At 44.4% G+C, this 18,745-nt stretch overlaps 1 protein-coding gene across 5 annotated transcripts in view; it reads left to right on the top strand.

Moving 5' to 3' along the window:
- The window catches only part of AJAP1 (adherens junctions associated protein 1), a 122,296-nt gene extending 104,417 nt beyond the window's left edge, over window positions 1-17,879 (top strand). For 2 of the 5 annotated variants that reach the window (XM_079987154.1, XM_079987155.1), the window contains exons 5-6: window positions 13,991-14,101; window positions 17,357-17,879. In XM_079987154.1, coding sequence (XP_079843280.1) covers window positions 13,991-14,101; window positions 17,357-17,378 — 133 coding nt within the window. In that variant the 3' untranslated portion in view covers window positions 17,379-17,879. Of the gene's footprint in view, window positions 1-3,243; window positions 3,376-13,990; window positions 14,102-17,356 lie in introns of those variants that run through there. The other 3 variants (XR_013841605.1, XR_013841606.1, XM_079987156.1) reach the window with 3 other exon arrangements.
- Window positions 17,880-18,745: the final 866 nt, after the last annotated feature.

The following is an 18,745-nucleotide window of genomic DNA, read 5'->3' on the forward strand; positions in this document are numbered from 1 at the left end:
CAAATACACCCACACACCCACAACCCCTCCTCTGTCTCCCACACACAATATTTGCTCTACTGGTTCTACTTAATGCGCACTGAAGTTTTGCAAGCACTGTGGTTAATGTGAGATTGTGGGATGGGGATTCTTTTGTCCAGCTTGAGATTTCATCACACTGAATATGGGAGGGCAAGATAGACACCGAGCATAGTATTCAGCACTAATCCTGCTCAGAGTAGACTCACTGAAGTTAATAGACATGGGTAATTTAGGTTCACTGAATCTGTGTAGGACTTGGTTTAATACTGCCCCATAAGTGTGAAATGTTAAGCATTTTCTCAGAAGCCTGTAATCTGTTGAGTGCATCTGATGATTGAAGCAAAGCAGCCATGATGAAATATACTCTCAGTTGCTTAGGGGCCAATTGCATGCAACTCTGAGGGTTTTGTCAATGTTTTTTTTGTGTGTGTGTGTGTGTGTGTGTGTGTGTGTGTGTGTGTTTGACACTGGAATCATGACTATCCATTGTGAATCCCCTCCCTTCCTCCCACAGGAGACATGGATGATTGCTAGGAGAGGCATAAACTCAGCCTTCCCCATCTTGGCGTTTACAGAAGTGGGTGGACTCCAGCTCCCACCAGTCCCAGCTAGCACAGCCAATGGTCTGGGATGATGGGAATTGTAGTCCAAGCATTTGGAGGGTCCTAGGCTGGGGAAGGCAGTCCCATGCCATTGTTGTTGATGCTACTACCAAAAGCAGGGGGGCAGGAATGGAACTCCTGTTCAATTCTTATATTATATCAACACTTATGAGCACAAGTGGCTAACCTGCACACACACACACCCTGATGTTGGTGGGCTATAATCCCCACAATCTCTGAATATTGGCCATGTTCTTGGGGCTGAAGGGGACCTACATCCTACAATATCTGGAGGACCACAGGTTCCCCACCCCGATATATAGATATAAAGCACCCTTTCAACCCAATTCCATCCAAATGTTGTTAGACTTAAGCTCAGGGGGTGATCAACATCTGGAGGTCTCCAGGCAGATGAATGTTGCCCTTGCTCCTCTGGAAGCCTCCCTTGGACACCTTAATTTTGCCAAGTTGTGTGTCCTATCCCACTCATCGAATTCTTGCTTGATGGAACTGAAACCCACCCAGACTCTATATGTTCTCTATATATCTTTTTGATTCCCTTTGACCATCCCACTAAGGCCACAGCCAGCAAACATGATCCTGTGTTGTTCAGCCACTCCTTGATTTTTTTTTGTCCAATCTGCATGTTACCTTTGTCATGCTGTTGCCATGCTTCCATGGTCGACTCCCATTTCACATAGGAAAAGTTTCTCATCAATCATCTTACTTCCCAGGCAAAAAATACCCACTGCATCCAGAATTTGACGTTATGGATGTAACCTGATTATTGGGAACTGATGGCTATGTCACAAAGGCAATTTTAAGTTCAACCTTGCCTGCCTGTCCACAGATATTGTAGTATCCCACAAGTCCCAATGCAATTGGCGTACATCCAACGATGCTACGATCATTTTATTTGGCTTAAGAGTGAGAGGCAACTTGGCCCCCAAAAAGTCTGGCTTTAGAAGAGTCTTGCTGATGATCAGTGCAAAGATTTCCAACCAAACATTTGCTGCATACTTGAAGCATGCTTGAACTTCATCTACTAAACCCAATTAAGATTCTGAGAAATCTCCACCCCACTGCTTTATCCCTGTTGGCCCAAATTTAGAACTGAACTTAAATAGGGAAAGGGGACACCACTCAGATTCTGAAGGGTCCCCAGGAATTGGGGGGGGGGGATTAGTTGCAATCTATGGGGGGGAATACTCTTGTGGAAATCTGTGTGGGTGTTGTGAACACTAGCTGAAGTGCCAAGATGTGGGCTTCCTGGTGGGCAGAAGATTGGCAAGGATTTTTCAACCATTTCATTGTGTGCCTGTCTTTGTGATGCTGGAATATGAGCCGCAGCCAACCAATGCATGGGGAGCCATAGAGTGGCAGTTTTGGGGAAGTGGGGGTGAAGGGCGTACCTATGCGTCTGTGTGTCTGTGTTTTCCTGTTGTACCTGTGAACTGTGGAGAACCGTTTCCTACAGGTGCCTTTCCATTTTTATGCTCCTCTTTCTGTATTCTTCCCTGGCAGGTGTGCATTGGCTGGAAAGGGTTCATTGCGGTTTATTTCTATCTTTAAAAAAGCGTGGGGGGGGGAGAGAATATGATTTTTGTCTAAAGGTGGTGCTTTGTTGGGAATTATTGGTCTCTGCTCAATTCTTTCAGATTTGGCAAAATTGCTGGTCTTGCAATTTTTTTACAGAGGAAATCAGAGGGTACAACTTTTCAGTTTTTTGCATGGCCAAAAGCCATTGGCCTGGTATCAAGCAGGCATCTTAAATACCCTATGACTGTGTCTGCAAAGCTCATTGGAAAAGCACAAAACCACAACATAAGATACAAATATGACTTTCCCCCCTGTATCTGAGACATCTCAGTGTAGGGATTGAGGATTCAGTTGCCATTAATAGCCCTATATGGTTATTAATATGGCTATTAGAGCCTCTGTATCCTTCAACAGAGGGAACACGGGTGGCGCTGTGGTCTAAACCACAGAGCCTAGGGCTTGCTAATCAGAAAGTCGGCGGTTCAAAGCCCTGCGACGGGGTGAGCTCCTGTTGCTCGGTCCCTGCTCCTGCCAACCTAGCAGTTCAAAAGCACATCAAAGTGCAAGTAGATAAATAGGTACCGCTCCGGCGGGAAGGTAAACGGTGTTTCCGTGTGCTGCTCTGGTTCGCCAGAAGCGGCTTAGTCATGCTGGCCACATGACCCAGAAGCTGTCTGCAGACAAACGCCAGCTCCCTCAGCCTATAGAGAGAGATGAGCGCCGCAACCCCAGAGTCGTCCGTGACTGGACCTAATGGTCAGTGGTCCCTTTACCTTTTATCCTTTGACATGGGTGATATAGCATCCACTCAGGTCCCATGTTGGGATACCAATACTGACTGGGGATTTTGTTTGTTTGAATCTGGAGTGGGGTTTCCCCCACACCTTCAAAAAAACCCCTCCACTTTCCTCTTGGAACACCCGCAGAAGCCAATACAACCATCCAAAGCATCGTTTTGAAATTATTGTCCCCACTCAAAATATGAAAAGAAAAAGCTGATTTTGGGCTGCAGACGTAGCTAGATTTACTTGCTGTGTGTTACACATTGCCACGTGCCAGTCGATTTTTCTGCTTGCTGCAGACCCTCCTCCTCCGATCGGCATCTAATCCCTGTGGCCTTTGTGTCTGAGAAATGGTTTGAAATCTCCTGTTGACCAGCCGAAGTCTGTTTTATTTCCTGGGGGCAGGGCAGACGCCATGTGTCCATTTCCTGGTACGTACCTTCTCTTCCGCCATTTTTATTCCCAAATCACCAATCTGTCCGCCCAGTGAAATCCCTCCCACACTTTCCAATCGTACCCCTGCTGTGATCGAAGGGAGCTCCCTGATGCTTTTAATTAAAATGCCTTGCTAGTTTACGCAGAAAAAGAAAAAGAGGGAAAGCGAGCACGACTTTTGCTCTGCAAACGCCAAACATTTGCTGCTACATTAATCTATCAAACCTTTGTTTTTAATCTGTTTTAGATTATCGCAGTTACGCAAGGCGCTTATCACAGCAGGGCTGAAATTGCTTGCATGCAGAGGTGGCATTGGAACAACTAACATTAAGCATGTTTCAGATGAATTTAAATTATTGTAATGAGTTCCTTTCATTTCCTTACCTGATGTTATTGCTTCAGATTGTTTTGTAATAATTGATTACAAGTCAGGATTCCTAAACATTTAGTTATAAAAAAATGTCTGGTGAAGAAACAAGGAGAGGGTCTGGTGTTTTGCCACTTCTGTAATAGAACACACACATGCCTTTTTATTTGAAGCTTAGGATGGGTAACAATATTGTACAGGCATCTCAAAAGCACATGGTCTAAATTCAAGCAGGGATGGTGGGAGGATGTTGAGGAACTCCTGTTGGATAACCAACGTAGTCCATGTTCAGGGGTGATGAGGACTGTAGTACAGCAAAATCTGGAGGACTACAGGTCCTCAGTCCTTGAATTAGATGGATGGAGAAGAAGAGGGGGGGTGAGTCAGAGAAGGGGGGAGCATTGGTTTTTGTTTTGTTTTGTTTTGCAAAATCATTTTCCAAAATTCGCCCTTCCTTCCACAAATAATTCAGCTTCTTTTAGAGATTAATTAATTTGTATTCCCCCTTCACCCGTAGATCTCAGGGTGGTTCACAGCATCATCCAGTAGGCCATTTGGAGCAAAATTGGAGTTTAGGGGGTACAAAGTTTACCCCACCCACAAAACCAACCAACCAACCAACCAACCAACCAACCAACCAACCAACCAACCATTAAACTTTATCTTCAGACTCATTTCTCCATCCATAATGATAGTTGTTCAGGTGTCTCGGACTCGTGGTGAACCAGAGACAGAAAACTGAGGCAAGGCTTCTTAGGCAAGATGAGAAAACTATTCTGTTTTTGCATGCTGTGATTTACAGCACAGCAAAGTAGGGGAAGGTGCATATGCAAGGGGTAAACTTGGCTAAAGTTTCTGAAGCATCGAGAGAAGTGGGAGAACTTCTCTGGTCTTCCAGTGGTTCCATTACCCAGGGATACACCCTTCTCACCCACCCACAGTCCGCTTTTGCCGCCTCCCATTCCTTATGTGCCTTCAAGAGCATCATTTCAGAGGAAAGGAATTGCAGGCTGTGTACGAATGATATTTTATTCTAGAATCCATGGAAACCGAGTCCTTTCCCACTCCCAAACACAATCTCAACCTACTGTGTATTTTTATTTTTTGCTCATGAAAAGCACTTCTGGAGAAACTGGTTTCATTCTAAAAATAAAAGCTCATTGCAATTTATTCTGCCTCACCCCACAGTATATGCGTTTGAAGAAAAAAGGAACTGGATGTAGGAGATCCTAGCGAGGTGGGTTGCAGGCCCATGCAGGGATGGGGGGGGCAGTTGGGTACACTTGCCCCAGGCCTCGGAGGGCTAAGCCAGGTGGAGGCCCTCACCAGGGACTGGCTGCTTTTTTGTTTGAGTTTATAACTTTATTCTAACAAGACTCCCTCCTTGGACCTCAGACAAGCGCTGCATGAACCTGGTGGGGTGTATCCACACATACCCAGTGACATTTTGGGTGGGCATATAGGACGGCTGTCCACCCCACTCAATCAATAAATCAGATCTATGCAGAGGGACTTGGGTGTTGGATGAGTCGGGTTCAGACAGCCATGAATTTCCAAGGGTTGGAATGAATGGTCCATGACTGTCAGGGAGCAGGGCATCAGGAAGGCAGGAGGCCAGGCAGGGAAACCCCATACAAAAAAAATCTAGGCTCTACCTCTGCATCACCAGCTGCATCTTCCAGGAGAAGGTAAACCCAACTTAGGTGGGTCTTCTCACAGCAAGGCTGTGAGTGTTCTCTGCAGGCATCCTACCCAGGGGGCTGTGTACTGTGTGCCCTCACCCTTCTGATAACCACCTTCACATATCTGAAGGACTTTCACATGGAAGGTGGGACGAGCTTGTTTCTGGCTGCTCCGGAGGGAAGGACCCCAACTAATGGATTCAAATGGCAAGAGAAGAGATCCTAGCTAAACAGTGGGAAGAATTTGCTGGTGGTAAGAGCTGTTTGAGAGTGGAATAGACTCCCTTGGAAGGTGGTGGTCTGTCCTTCGACCAAGGTTTTTAAGGAGAGCTTGGATGGCCAGCTCTCAGGGATTCTTCAGCTGTGATTCCTGCATTGCAGGGGGTCGGACTGGATGGCACTTGGGGTCCCTTCCAAGTATACAATTCTAAAATTCTATGATCATCACTTGGGTTCATACAAAACAGCCCTTGTGTGCAGCATAAGGTTTGAAGACCTGCCTGGGGAACGGCAGTAATGGGGTCATGGCAGTCAGTGTCAATGAGACACATAGGGTTGCATGAGTATGAGTGAATGTGTGTGTGTGTGTGTGTGTGTGTGTGTGTGTGTGTGTGGTGATGCAAAGGTTGTGCTGGGGGTGCATAGCTGTCAACCTTCCCTCTTTTTTTGCGGGAAATTCCCTTATTCCAGCGCTGTTTCCCGCTGCTATCCTGGATTGTTAGATATCCCGTAGACTGTCTCAGGGACAGGTGAGGCTGCTGATCCCTTATTTTTGAGGCTGCTGATCCCTTATTTTCAAATCTGAAAGTTGACAGCTATGTGGGGGTGGTGTCTTCACCACTGTGGGTTCTCTTTCAGTAGTGGGCACCATGGTGGTACAGATCCATTCATGCAATCTCCATTTGTCCCTTTTGCTACTGCTTAGGGCACAGTCCTCCTCCAAAGGTATATTCTGTGACAGATGTGCTGATGTTCTGGCTTGGTCAAGGTGGAGCGGCAAGGCTTGGAAGCTTAGTTTAGAGTAAAGGAGAATAAGAGGGGACATGATCGGAATTTGTAAAATGATGCATGGTATGGAGAAAGTGGGTAGCAACACTACAACTTGTGGACATCCAAGGAAGCTGAGCGTCAGAAGACTGAGGACAGATTCGTGCTCCTCCATGCAGCACATAGTTAAAATATGGAACTCACTCCTGCAGGAAGAAGCAATGGCCACCAGCCTCTGAATACATGTCATAAGCAATAATGCTTCTGAATACAGTGGTACCTTGGTTTAAGAACAGCTTAGTTTATGAACAACTTGGATTAAGAACGCTGCAAACCCGGAAGTAGGTGCTTTGGTTTGTGAACTTTGCCTTGGAAGCAGATCATGTTCCACTTCCTGTTGAGTGTGTTCCATTTGTAAAACGAGTCCCCCACTGCTGTGGGAAAGCACACCTTGGTTTAAGAACGCTTTGGTTTAAGAATGGACTTCTGGAACGGATTAAGTTCGTAAACCAAGGTACCACTGTACCAGTTGGTGGAAATCACAGGAGGAGAGAGGGCTCTTGTGCTCAGGTCCTGCTTTCAGGTTTCCTATTTGGGCATCTGGTGGGCCATTGTGAGAACATGATGCTGGAACTAGATGGACCATTGGCCTGATCCAGCAGGGCTTTTCTTGTGTTCTTGTTTTTTTTCTTTGTTCTTATGATTCTGAATTCCCGCTGAGGTCTGATGATACTAGAAATGTTACAGCCATCCCCCCCCTCCCTCTCCTTTAGTATCTGCGGTGTCTTTCATGTTGTTCCTTTGAAGGTGGCCTTGTAGACTGCAGCGGGAGGGGAAAAGCTATTAGACATAACCCGCCATTTCACTGTAGGGTAGCCAGGCCAGTTTTGAGCCAAGCAGTCGAGCAAATTAATTGGTCAGTCTCGAATCTGCCCCCTCCCCGTACAATCATAATGAATCACGGATCTCCCCTAAATGAAATTTTCCAGCCTTTGCTAACTGTGACTTGTTCGGAATTGCCCGTTTAACATCATGCCCAGCCACTGAGCATTACAAAAAGGTAATTAGATTAGAACAGAAAAGAGAATAAAAAGTTAACGGCCTCCGCTGAAGCTGCTCCACACAGCTATTTCGGGGGCTGCTGAGATGAAATATGAGATTGTCAGAGGCTCAGGATGAGGATGGGGCCTAGAAAGCTACCTTGTACCAAGTCTGACCATCAATACATCTATCTCAGTACACCTGTTAGGGGGAGGGTCATGTTTTGCATGCTGAAGGCATCTTCAGCTACGGTGTCTGCAGAAATCTTTTCCAGAGATTTTCTCCCCCCCCCCCCAGTGGGAGGCAATATTTTTGGGTGGAGGGCCAAAGTAAAACATTGAAATGGTTGAGCAGGCCAGTGTCTCACACAAAACGCTGTCTGTACATTTGGGCTCATATCGCCGGTTCTAAAAATGCTAGAAATCTCTTTTTTTTAAGAAAAGAAAAGAATGAAAGCTGGGAATCTGCAGAGTATGGTTCAACCTGGGGGCATCAAGGAAGGCCTTTGAAGGCATCATGGTGCCTGTCAGGTACACCAGGTTGGGAACACATGAAGATGGACCGATGAGCTGGCTTGGTGTAAGGCTCCAAGACAGAGCAGGGGAAGAGGGAGGGAAGAGACCTTACTTTTGCTGAACTAGCTGCCATTCACCTACTACCAGCAGGGACAGCAGAATATGTTTTGTTGCTGAGTTGGAACAGCAAATGTTGTCCCACCTGAACAGGAAGGTGCAGAAATCCCAAAGGCCCCTTTCCTTGTACTAAAAACCATTAAATAATTGAACATTGTTCTGCTTCTTACATGGCATTAAAAACAAACAAACAGGTGTGTAGCAGGCATCTGGTTCAGAAGTCCCTTCTGTACCCTGAGAACCACCTCCACAAATTGTGTAAATTATTATAGATTATTATAACCAGCCCATCAACACTGCATCTTGAAGAACAATTCAGCCAATCAAATCCTCCTGGAACTTTGGACCCTGTGGGAACCCTGTAGTCCATCTGTTGTTAATTATTAACATTCTCTCCAATATCCTTCCCGAGAAGAAACCCCTGGTTAAATCAGCAAGATCTTACAGCAAAAAACCAAATACAGTTCTGGACCTATAAAATCTTATTCCGTGTAGTTCTAGGGGAAAACAAGAAAAGAAAGGAACCCCAGAGAATTGCTTACATCCTTCAAAAGTCGATGGACATACTCTGTGAAGTCTGCAACATTTCTATACAAGGGAAATTAGCTCTTTAATAATATTTATAATATATTGATATGGAAGTGTGTATTATTCCAGCCCCTGGGACAGAGTGGGTGAGATTGCAAGTGAAGGTAGTGTAAATGGCAAGTGAGGGCAGTGTTTTGCAAAATTGCCAAGAAATGATAAAATGGGAAAGTGGTCGCTTTTCAATGCCACCAAAAATCCCTCCTCTAAACAGTCAGTTCAACTAAGCACTAACTCTATTCTTATTAAAACTTTATGCCTGAACCCTGAATTAGAGCTGTGTAGAAAGGGCCTCTTGGAATTCTCTGGAGAAATTGGAAAGACTCCTTAAATTTATTCAGGTTCTCTGGGTGGAGCTCACCAGTAGAAATAATAGTTGCTTTACCTATTTCCTTTTGCATAAGTTTCTTCTCCTTCTCCTTCTCCTTCTTCTTCTTTGGCTGACATTTTGCATTTTCACCAATGCACCAGACCAAGCATAATTCCAAGCAAACCTACTGAGGTTTCAGTGAGAGCTGAAAGGCAACCATTAGCTTTTCATTAGAAATGCTAACAACCCTGCCAAAAAAATGCAACCATTTGAACTATCAGCATGAAGCAGGAAGCACATCAAAGGAAAGGAAAGATGTTCCCAGCCTTTGATTCCCCCCTCCCAATTCTCTTTCCCCAGCTGATGACAACACCATTCCTGCTCTGAAATAAGTCCCAGAGCAACTCTCCTCCCCCACTTTACCACGCGTTTTCTCTGCCTTGGGTGTTTTAATTTTCAACCAGAAAGATGGGCTGTAAGTGCCCCCAAGAAATAAGAGACAGGCAAAGAAGCGTGCAACAAGACCTCATTTCACTTTCTAAGGAAACAGAGATGCTTATGGGAGGAGGTGCTCCCTGAGAACCGTAATTTGGATGAGAAGAGGTGATAAAAAAAAAATCCTCAAGAAGCATAAAAGAGCCCGCATAAGTCCTTTGGGCCTCCAGTTGTGAATATCTGCTTGGCTGCTATCCCAGGGACTCTTGCTCCTCTTCCTTTGACTAAGAAGGCACCAAATTGAGGTCACAGAAGATTCCACATCAAGGAGTGACCTAGTTTGCAAATTGAGGCCATGGAGAAAAGCTGTTAAGAGCATAATAAATATACAGGTTGCTACTGACACGTCTCTGTTTCTGTAGCTTCACTCTGCAGCGCTTATTAGTGTCTGCACAGTGCTGAGAAACCAGATCTGGTGGTTCAGCTAAGATCAAATTGTTACGTGTGTGTGTGTGTGTGTGTGTGTGTGTGTGTGCAGTACAGCATGTGGTATAGGGGAAGTTCCATGGGGGTTCCGATTTGGCATTGCACAGTGATATAAGCTGCAGCACCAGGCTGGGCTACTGTTACTGTGCAAGCTAGAGGTACCTGGTATCCTGGCCTGATTCTGCCTGATGCCAACAAAAGCTTTTTTTAGTATTAGTGTTACACGCTAAGAAGTCCACGTAAAGTAGCTCATCTCGTCTTGGGGGGCAGTCAGAGAACTGTGTTGCGCTGGTGGTGGGGCTGGAGATTAAGTATCAGGAAGAAGGCTGTTAATTAAGATTTCAGATCACCGCATGATTTGGGGAACTGGAAACTCAATGTGAGGTAGGAGAGACTACAACTCCTGTCAACTTCCAGACTACAACTCCTGTCAACCAAGGGGTTGTAGTACAGAAGATCTGGAGGCCACCAGACTGGCAAAGGCTGAGATGGAGAAATGCACAATTTTGCTTCATCCACTTCTCTCTGAATCATTTTAGCTCCAGGGTTTGGTTTCCTGCTGTATGTTTGCTTTATGGTTGGTAACCTGGCAAGGTCATCTCTCCCTGGTTTATTTATTTAATTGTTGCATTTCTATCCCTCCCCCCTCCCCCAGGAGCTCAACGTGATGGATACATGGTCCTCCCCCTCCTCATTCATTTCCCACAACAACCCTATGAGGTAGGTTAGGATGAGAGGTTTTGGACCTTGATCTCCCGGGTCCAACACCTTAACAACCACTACATCCCATTGGCTCTCAATAAAGGTCACGAAGCAGGTTGTGAGAAAAGGACCTCCAGCCGAACCATAAACAGAGCTCTTTCTAAACCTCCCCCTCAAAAAAGAGATATGAATGGCAGTGTTGAGAGAGGGGTGTGCCCCTTTTGAGTCTAGCCTGCTAGCCATTGCACAAACAGCAATTAACTTTAAATGTAATTAAAGTTTAGCTGCAATACATGGTACTTATCTCCTGCATGTCGGCTAATCCTCAATAGATGTAACTCTAATGATGATTTACGGTTTTGCTAACACATCCCTTAATCTAAATTAAATGTGTAGTGATACTAAAGACCTCTCCTCTCTCTCACCCGCACCCAGATTGCACACTTGTGGGCTAAGTAGTCGGGAGGAGGAGAGGTGAATCCCTCAGAACAGGATCGGGACCATGTGCTTCTGCTTCCCTTCCTCTGGCGAGGAGGTCGCATTAATGAGGGCTGGTTGATGCTTTGGACATTTTGAATCAAAGGATGCTTACTGGCGCATTACAAGAGGCCACTGCAGACAAGGATGCCCAGGACATTTTGCTGCTGGAAGCAAAAGAGAAAACGCTGCCCTTGTTTCTGCAGCCACCACTATGTGCCCTCTGCTGCCAAGCATCCCCTGCCACCTGTTGCTGCATGGATGTTCAGTGGAGGAAGTGGCAGTGGCTGTCAAGCACAGGAGGCAGTGAGTGGTGCTCTCCTTGGAGGCTGGATCTTCTGTGCCTCCCAGCTGATTGCCCTGGGGCCACTGCCTCAACTTGCCTCATGGGTGGGCCAGCCCTGACCGCAAATACAGCACTACAAACTGAGCTTTCAGAGCAGCTCCATCATTGTAGTTTTCAGCTGAGTCAAATCATAACATAATGTCAATAAGTTGCATCAATAAGAACATAAGCAGTTAGCCTTGTTGGATCAGGCCAAAGGCTCATCTGTTGGAAGATTCAGGACACATCAAATAAAGTCCTCAAAGGAAAACAGAGCCCAGCCTGGTGATAACAGAGTAATGGTGGAATGGATCACCTTGAAAGATGGTGGAATCTCCTTCACTGGAGGTTTTTAAGCAGAGGTTGGATGGCCATGTGTCAGGGATTCTTTAGCAGTGGTTCCTGTATTGCAGAGGGTTGGACTAGTTCCTTGAGACCCCTTACGATTCTGCAAACCTATGGTTCTATGATTCTTCATGCAGCACGTAGTTAAACCGTGGCACTTGCTCCCACGGGAGGCAGTGATGGCTTTAAAAGAGGATTTGACAAATCCATGCAGGGTAAAGCTATTGGTGGCTACTAGCAAAGATGGCTATGCTTTTTTTCCATGTTCAGAGGAAGTCATGCATCTGAATGTGAGTTGCAGGAAACCATTGTAGAGGAGAAGGCTACAATTCAAAGTGTTGGTGCTGACCTTTAAAGCCCTAAACGGCCTTGGCCCAGAATACCTGAAGGAGCATCTTCGCTCCCATCGTTCACTGAGGTCCAGAGCCGAGGGCCTTCTGGTGGTTCCCTCACTGTGGGAAGTGAGGTTACAGGGAACCAGGCAGAGGGCCTTCTCGGTGGTGGCGCCTGCCCTGTGGAACGCCCTCCCATCAGATGTCAAGGAAATAAACAACTATCTGACTTTTAGAAGACATCTGAAGGCAGTCCTGTTTAGGGAAGGTTTAAATATTTGATGTTTTGTTTTTAATCTGTTGGGTGCCACCCCAAGTGGCTGGTGAAACCCAGCTGGATGGGCAGGGTAATAATAATAATAATAATAATAATAATAATAATAATAATAATAGTAATTCTCAGATCCTGTTTTCATGCTTCCCATTGGTGCATCTGACTGGCCACTGTGAGAACAGGATGCTGGACTAGATGGGCCATTAGCCTGATCCAGCAGGCTCTTCTTACTTTATTATCTAGTTCAGCCTCCTGTTCTCACAGCAACAGACCTGATGCCTCAAATGGAAAATCCCCTGTCTTTCTTAATTCTGCATCACTGCAAGGTGGCAGCATTTGTTATCCCCCCTGCCCCCGCTTCCCTATTTATAAAATGTTCACAGTGCTTCCCCTTCTTTCTCTCCTTTTCCCACCAAACCCACAGTGCAAATGAGCAGGGATGTCATATTTTAAATGTTGCCCTCCTTCCTTCTTTGAACCCCTAGAACCGCCAAGATGCATTTTATGCCTCAACCCTTTCAGTGAGTATATCTTCTGTGTTTCCTATCCATCATAATGCTGCACACATTCCAATCCCCAAGTGGAAAGAGATTCCAGAAATGCCTGCCCTTTCTCCACGGTTTGGTTCCCTTGGAATGAAAGTCAGAGGAGGCTGTGATTGATATATATATATGGTTTTACTTACTCATGCATACAACTGTGGCGTCCAGCCAGGTGAGATAGGAAAAGGCTCACTCATGTGTCTCTATAGCAACCACTTTGGACATGTATGTGGCAGGACTTAACTAGCCGGCCAAGTTATTACCACAACAAAGGTACTGGTTGAGTTGGTTCAGCAGGTTTCTCATACCAGATACTAAGCCTCACATATGCAGGATCACATATTTGGAAGGGATCCACAGGTATTTTCCAGGCTGACACCTCAACTCTAACCAAAGCAATCATTAAACCAGAGGCACCAAGATGTTAAAGAGCTGTGGAAATGAAGCCTTTTGGGGAATGGTTGAGGGAGTTGAGTATGTTTAGGCTGGGGAAGAGAAGACTGAGAGGTGAGGTGATGACCATCTCCAAATATCTGGAAGATGGAACAAGTTTGCTTTCTGCTGCTGCTGAGGGTAGGTCCCGAACCAATGGATTCAAATTGCAAGAAAAGAGATTCCAGCTAAACATTAGGAAGAACTTTTTGATGGTAAGAGCAGTTTGACAGTAGAATAGACTGCCTTGGATGGTGGTGGACTTCATTGGAGGTTTATGAACAGAGGGTGGTTGGCCACCTGCCAAGGATTCCTGCATTGCAGGGCGTTGGGCTAGATGACCCTTGAGGTCCCTTCCAATCCTACAATTCGATGATTCTACGATCTGTTTGGGAATCTGTCTTCCAATATGTTGCTAGACCCCATCTTGTTCTTGGGGTGCTCTAGATCTGTTTGAAGAATTTACCAGGGTATGGGGTTTGGAGCTTACCTTAGCTTTCCAAGGTGGCTGAAGGTGGTATGTGGGGGTTCCCCTCCATCCCGCAGTCACCATTTCTCCAGCACTCTGCAGCTTCCCCGACTGCCCACACTTCCTGATCTGAAAAAAAAAAAAAAATAGCCCAGCCGGAGGAATGACCTCATGATGTCTTCCCCTAGGCTGAGCATGGGAAACCAGGGAGGGTGCAAATTGCAGAGCGCTGATGAGATGGTTTGTGGAACAAATGGAAGGACCTTCACAAAACACCCCTCGACCACCTCAAAAATAAGGTAAGTAACAAAAAACCCAGACCTCATTCATGAGAATGTCATTGAAATGTTCCACCTGCTTTGATAATTATAGAATGCAATTCTATTCATTAAAATCAGGCAGGCACCTTCAGCGTACTTTTTTCAGCACCTACTCAAAACATTTTTTAGGCAAGCCCACCCAGATACATAGAATGTTGACATGTTCTTTCAATCTGTTTTAGTTAATTTTAATTAGTATTTTGGAATGTTTTAAATTTGACAGTTTTTATTGATAATTTCATTGCTTTATTCTGTTTGCAAACAGCTTTGAGGTTTTGTTTTTCATTGCAATCAAGTGCTGTATTTTTTAAAAAAGTTATTTTCTCATTAATTGATCACCAATAGTCAAAAATGCAGGAGATGTTTCAATGCGGCACTAAAATTAGATAGCTTGTATAGTATCACTTGTTGGTATCCTGAGATGATAAGGAACTTTCCCAGGTGACCAGATAACAAGAAATGATATATTCCTTGATTGCCTAACCCCAACATCAGCCAGCCCAGTCCCCTCACCTTGCCTCTGATACCATCAGATATCCACACAAGCCCATCAAGTCTGAACTAGATATTAGGGCATAAAATCCAGTGGGTGGAGGTTCTAATCACAATGTTGGTTTCTTGATTTTGTCTAGGAAATTGACTAGGCAAGCTGGCTTGTAAGTCTGTAGGGTTGAATGCATGCATGCCCCAACTGAACATTATTCCTCATGCACACTTGGATGTCTAGCCGTGTTGGAGGTGGGGTACTAGCACAGGGTTGGTGGGGAGGGAAAGTGTGGTCTCACATCCCACGGCTTGTAGGAGAGCGATTGAGGAACATGTAGTCTCATCTGGTCTAGGAAGCTCTTTTGTGTGTAGGAAGAGAATTGGTTTTGGGATTGTCTTTGTATGTAGTTGTTATTCAGTTTTTGGTTTTTGATAGGCCATAACTGGTTAACTTAAGTGAGTGTGGGCTGGTGACATTGCTCCCCAATACCTTCCAGGAGCGTCTCCACCCCCATCATTCAACCTGGACACTGAGGTCCAGCACCGAGGGCCTTCTGGTGGTTCCCTCACTGCGAGAAGCGAAGTTACAGGGAACCAGGCAGAGGGCCTTCTCAGTAGTGGTGCCCACCCTCTGGAACGCTCTCCCATCAGATGTCAAAGAGAACAACAACTATCTGACATTTAGAAGACATCTGAAGGCAGCCCTGTTTAGGGAAGTTTTTAATGACTGATGTTTCAATGTATTTTTAATCTTTTGTTGGAAGCCACCCAGAGTGGCTGGGGAAACCCAGGAAGATGGGTGGGGTATAAATAATAAATTATTATAATATTATTATTATGCCAAGCTGTGCCCTGAGATCTGCTGGGGTGACCCTGCTTGGAGTTCCACTGATGGGTATCACTGTGATGTTCTGGTGTTTATGTAAACAATATTGTGTGTGTATATCTTCCTATATACATAAAAATGCAAGGCTGTCATCACACAGCCCCCACTGGAGGATTAGTAGCGCCACATCACGGTCCTAGATTTGCATGTGGAAATGGGGTTAGGAAAGTGAAAAGGAAGCTTAGTAGTTGCCTGGGGTGGCAAGTGGATGCTCTATGGGTTAATGTAGGAGAAATGTGGGGGGAGGTTGGTGAACATAGCGAGTTGAAGAACAGCGCCTAGTGTAATTAAAGTAAATGTTTGGGCAAGTATGGTATACGGGTAATATGTGATTTAAAGTATGTGTTAGGTTGCAAGGGGGAGAAAGAGTGTGCATGGAATATTGGAAGTGAATGGTGATTGAATTAGAGTTTGAAAGGGAGTTTGAATGCTGGTGGGAGACAGTTTAGGGAGTCAGTTGAGTTTGGGAGTGAGTGGTAGGTGGAGTGGGAGTTAGAGCTGGAGATGGAGAGAGAGTTTGGATGGCAACAGGGTTGTTTTCAATAGAATTGGGTCTGCATTTTTATTAGCCACATGAGACAAAGTAACAGATAGGATAACTCAAAACTTAAATCATATGCTTCTGTCCAGTATGTGATCATAGAGACCTATATTTATTATTTCTGCCCTAATACACCACTTGCCTCTTGAATGGCTACATTAGATGTGGGAAATATTCAGGTACAGTGGTACCTCGGGTTAAGAACTTAATTTGTTCTGGAGGTCTGTTCTTAACCTGAAACTGTTCTTAACCTGAAGCACCACTTTAGCTAATGGGGCCTCCTGCTGCTGCCGCACCGCCAGAGCACATTTCTGTTCACATCCTGAAGCAAAGTTCTTAACCCGAGGTACTATTTCTGGGTTAGCATAGTCTGTAACCTGAAGTGTCTGTAACCTGAAGCGTATGTAACCTGAGGTACCACTGTACCCATTTCTAGGAGCCACAGGAAGGGAGAGAGAAGTGCTCTTGTGCTCAGCTCTTACCTGAGGGTTTCCCAGAAGAGGCATCTTGTTGGCCACTGTGAAAACATGAAGCTGGAGTAGATGGGATAGTGGCCTGATCCAGGAGGCGCTCATGTTTTCAATGAGGGACTTTAAATGAGTTCTTATGTTTTAAATGGGGGTCTTCTTGGTGGCAGTGCACCAATTGTGGAACTCCCTCCCACAGTGACAGTTTTTCATCGTCAGTCAAAGATGTGTTTGTTTGTCCAGGCTTTCGAGATCTGTGTGAAGAGTCCCAAACAGTTCAATATTTCCATCTGCTGCTATAGGTTTTTTTTTGCATGCTGTGAGTCTCCCTGGGCTCCTGTGGCAGGAAGGGGTGATACAGAACCAACACAACCATAATTTGAAAAGTATTTTTTCAAGCTTCTGTACATATTGTTACCTACCTTAACCAGGCTAGAAAAATTATTTTCATTGGGTGTGATCTAATGTCAAGTCATGCTCAGATTTGAACCCCGTGGAATCAATTAATGTATATAGCTTTGGTTCCAACGGATATGATTTCAGCATGTCTTGGTTAGACTCTCTCTCATGTTCTGTTTTTATTTAAAGAGGAAATAAAATTACATTTTACATTGGATGATTGTATATTTGGTCTGCGGAGGGTCCTTATGCGCATGGCTACTGTTTTATTTGAGTTTTTGTTGATTTTCTCTAAATTTGGTCAATTTAATTAAAGGTGAAAATGAGCTGTAAAGAAGGTGATAGCCACTGAAAATTAATGCATGGCTAATACTAAAAAATAAAATTAAAATAAAAAAACTGTAGATCATTGTGGGATGCTGCTAATTTTAATATTTTCTTTTTGTCCTTAACAGGATTCCATTGGTGAACCTGTAAAAAAAAAAAAAAAAAAGGAAATGGGTTACCTATACCTACCATTTATGTTTACTGATGGAAGACTCAAAGAACAGCCAAATATATTTTTATATAATAAAAAAGGGATTTGCCCCTACGAGTGATTGAATTTTCGAGGAGTGCATTATTTTTCATGGGAGAAGATGGTCGCGGGTGGGGTCTGGGGTGGGGAGCGAATAAACTTGCAAGCAAAGATGGAAGAAAGAAGATGGAAGCCAGCCAAACAGAGCCATGGCTTCAGTCTGGGACATGTGTGGACTGTGACTCTATTTTTGAACCTGTGCCAATAATACCATAATGTGCCATGATTCGCCTGGGGGAAACGTCTTCAGAAGGTGACGCAGAGCGGAATACATGTCAAAAAGAAAAAAATATATATAGTGAAAGCAAGGGTGGGGAATATCTCTTCTAATAAAGTCAGTATTTCTGGTTACTATACATATAATATATATATATATATATATATATATATAAACACAAACACTTTTTGTACTGTAGCAAATTTTTGGAAAAAAAATCTTAAATGTTCTGGGTTGTTGTTTTTTTCTAAAAAAAAAAAATTAATACCATCAAAGAAATGGGTGTTGTGGGTTATAAATATGATTCCGTTTGACACGCTTAGTATATATGAACTTAAATAAATGGATGTTTTCTACTTCAGAAATTTAGTTTTCACAAACATACATGCTGACACCTGCATTTCAAAGCCCATTTCTACAAGAGAACTAATTTAACAACAACAACAACAATCCCAGGGTTGGGAAAAGGCAACTGAGCGTTCTCTAAATAATCCATGTTGATTACAGCTCTTAGAATTTAACAAAAGAATTTAACAAAAGTGGATCCCATGTGAACACAGAGAGTTTCAGTGTGCAGAAGGAACCAATTCAGGCTATGACATTTCTCCATGCCTATGGTTTTCAGGATGCAACGCTAAAATTTTTTAACAGGGAGTAAGTCACATTGATTTTACTGAGATGTACTTCTGAGTAGACATGGTTAAGGTTGTCAGACTGTGTTCCCTGGGGTTCCTTTAAATCTTATTGAGGATCCCTTGATGAGAAGGTCAGCAATGGTGGCGCCACATTCTTGAAAGACAGAAATCTTTCCCTGCAATGCACATCCACAGGAGAGCGTGGGGGCCATGTTCAGGAACAGCCCCTCAAGTTCACTCAAGGCAATGACAATGGCCAATAGATCTGATGTGTGAAGTTCTGGTGGTCATCTTTGCATTTGCTTCAGAACCTTCTGTCAACACACAAGAGATCCATGGCAGACGAGCCAGTGTGGGAAAAGATGCTTGAAAACTACATGACTATCTGCACATTCAGAACTTCATGGAGAAAGGC

The sequence above is a fragment of the Podarcis cretensis genome (assembly GCF_951804945.1).
Source record: "Podarcis cretensis genome assembly, chromosome: 8".
Taxonomy (NCBI): domain Eukaryota; kingdom Metazoa; phylum Chordata; class Lepidosauria; order Squamata; family Lacertidae; genus Podarcis; species Podarcis cretensis.